The sequence below is a fragment of the Silurus meridionalis genome, chromosome 14, assembly GCF_014805685.1.
Source record: "Silurus meridionalis isolate SWU-2019-XX chromosome 14, ASM1480568v1, whole genome shotgun sequence".
In the NCBI taxonomy this organism is placed as follows: domain Eukaryota; kingdom Metazoa; phylum Chordata; class Actinopteri; order Siluriformes; family Siluridae; genus Silurus; species Silurus meridionalis.
The window spans coordinates 18,857,643-18,859,900 of record NC_060897.1 but is presented as its reverse complement, the minus strand read 5'-3'; the positions used below and the strand labels follow the sequence as shown (position 1 = coordinate 18,859,900).

Sequence of the window (2,258 nt, the reverse complement as noted above, 5' to 3'; positions counted from 1 at the left end):
AACCATTTCATGTTAATTTATTCAACAAATATAATCATATAAAAACTTTTCCCCGTAATATACAATATTTTACAGTTCACCCATCAGCACGTGCTGAAACTGTACTGGATCTGGCGCATTGCAATGAATGCATACAAATAGGGTGCGTGCGCGCACGTGCACTTGTGTGCGCGTGTGTGTGTGTGTGTGTGTGTGTTGTAGGTGCTTTATAACCATACGCTCAGTGATTTATGTGAATTAAAATGGCACCTGGAGACTCGGATTTGGTGGCGCATGAGAGGAAGTGTTTATGCTTTCCAAGTTTTCTCCGTCTGAATTCTTCGGTAAAAATATTTTTGTTTTAAATAAAAGAAACCGATGATTTGGCACGCGCCTCACGCTAAGTGATACATGCTGTATCCCATGTGCGCGGCCGCGTACAGTCCGACAGGTGACACAGGTACTGACGTTCTATGGAACGCGTGCGCGCCGCCGCCTCCACCGTACGACGCGGGCACGTGCGGCCCAAGCGGAAAGGAAATCCCGAAAGTGCACGGAGGAAGCATGGGCTTGGCGGCCATCTTCAGCTTCTCGAGCTCGGCCTCCTGCAGCCGCTTGGCCTTGGCGCGCCGGTTCTGAAACCAGATCTTCACCTGCGTCTCCGTCAGGCTGAGCGAGCTGGAGAACTCGGCGCGCTCCGCGATCGACAGGTACTGCTTCTGCCGGAACTTCCGCTCCAAGGCCAGCAGCTGTGACGTGGTGAACGGGGTGCGAGGCTTCCGGTTGGTCTTGTGTTTCCTCAGGGGGCACGCGGGGGGACTCAGGCGCCCTAAAGACCACAAGGGGTGAAGAAACTCAGTATAGGCGAGAACACGTCATGATGACTATATCCAGGGGTTTAAATCACCATCATCTCAAAAGCAAATCATAACTTTAAAAAAAGTACAAACATAAAAAAAAGAATATTATAGACCTTTTTTTATCATAATAATTAATAAAAGTAAGTAAAGTATAAGTAATATTTAATAACGATATTCACCATCATTTTATTATTGCATACGTTTCACATTATTTGATAAAAACAATATTTAAAACTTATTATTTTTTTATTTATTACTCATTTTATTCTGTAAATAACCTTCTGTCGTTACTTACTTGCAGGCGGAGGGGAGAAACGGGAACTGTCCGTCCACGAGCTCCGGTCCGCGCGCTCAGGACTCTTCTCCTCCGGTGACGCATCTCCTTCGCGCGCCACCGAGCGGGAGAAGAAGGATGCGTCTTCGCACCAGAGCGCGCGTGAGCCACCGGTTTGTTCCGCTTGGTTCGGGGTCCGGTTCGGGGTCCGGTCCGCCATGAGAGCCTCGACGCTAAACGGCAGCAGCGCGGCTCCTCTGGACTTTCCGCTCTGCATGTCGTGCGAAGGAGTGACGTCCTCGCTTTTCATGCTCGCGCCGCTCGGGGCCCCATAAAGCCGCAGTCTCTCTGTAGGGAATGGAGAAAAAAAACCCTCCAAAAAAAAAACTTTAGCGCGAGAGCATCGCCGCGCCGTTCATTTCGGTCCTCCGGCGCGCGCTGACGGCAAAGTTAAAAAACCAAAAGCCGTCCAATCAGAGCGTGTGTGGGCGTGGATTCAGCTTTTCCCATACATCTCACAGAGCGGCTTGTTTCATTCGTGGGCGGGGCTTCAGGAAAGTTGCACGCCGGTGGGCGTGGTTTCAGTGGTTTCTCAGGAATCTTCTCCGGACTGACATTTCGAGCGCGAGCGTTGTTTACTCTCCGGAGCAAAGTCAATTTGTTTGGATCGGCAATAAAGATAATGTCCTTACAATAAACTTCCACCCAAATAAGGAGCTTTTTTTCTTACTGGTACTCATACTCTCAGGGGTCTTGTCCATGTCGTTCGACTTTGCAATGAAAATAAAGACTATTGTTATTTAAGATATTTGTTTCATTGGACTTTAAGGTCAACACTTGCACCTTTTTAGAATTTTTTTTTATTCATTTTTTTTTAATAAACTACATGCAACTTTCCATAGAAAAGATGCATCATGGCATGAAAGACAGTGCTTGTAAAATGTAATAATAATAATATTGATAACTACAATAACAAGGCGATACTTGATGCTTCGTTGTAATGTTGGATTTATTTATTCATCACTTAGAAGCATGCAAGCAAATCTGCATCTTTTCTGCCCAGATGTGCATCCTATATTTTTGTGAGCACTACAATGCAGCAGAAATGTAATGTGTACAAGATAAAGAGGCTGAGATAGAGAGTT

At 46.3% G+C, this 2,258-nt stretch overlaps 1 protein-coding gene across 1 annotated transcript; it reads right to left on the bottom strand.

The window, feature by feature from the left end:
- Nucleotides 1-1,885, bottom strand: msx1a (muscle segment homeobox 1a). Its single transcript, XM_046866932.1, has 2 exons — nt 1,135-1,885; nt 1-808 (listed from the first exon to the last, which is right to left on the bottom strand). Exons 1-2 carry the CDS (start codon nt 1,421-1,423, stop codon nt 375-377), a joined length of 723 nt encoding a protein of 240 aa, XP_046722888.1. The 5' UTR covers nt 1,424-1,885; the 3' UTR covers nt 1-374.
- Nucleotides 1,886-2,258: the final 373 nt, after the last annotated feature.

What these genes read in the sequence shown, in the direction of transcription:
- msx1a (XM_046866932.1), bottom strand. Translation starts at nt 1,423, where the DNA reads ATGAAAAGCGAGGACGTCACTCCTTCGCACGACATGCAGAGCGGAAAG. An exon ending in TTTCTCCCCTCCGCCTGCAA is followed by an intron (nt 809 to 1,134) that starts GTAAGTAACGAC and finishes TGTGGTCTTTAG; the next exon opens with GGCGCCTGAGTCCCCCCGCG.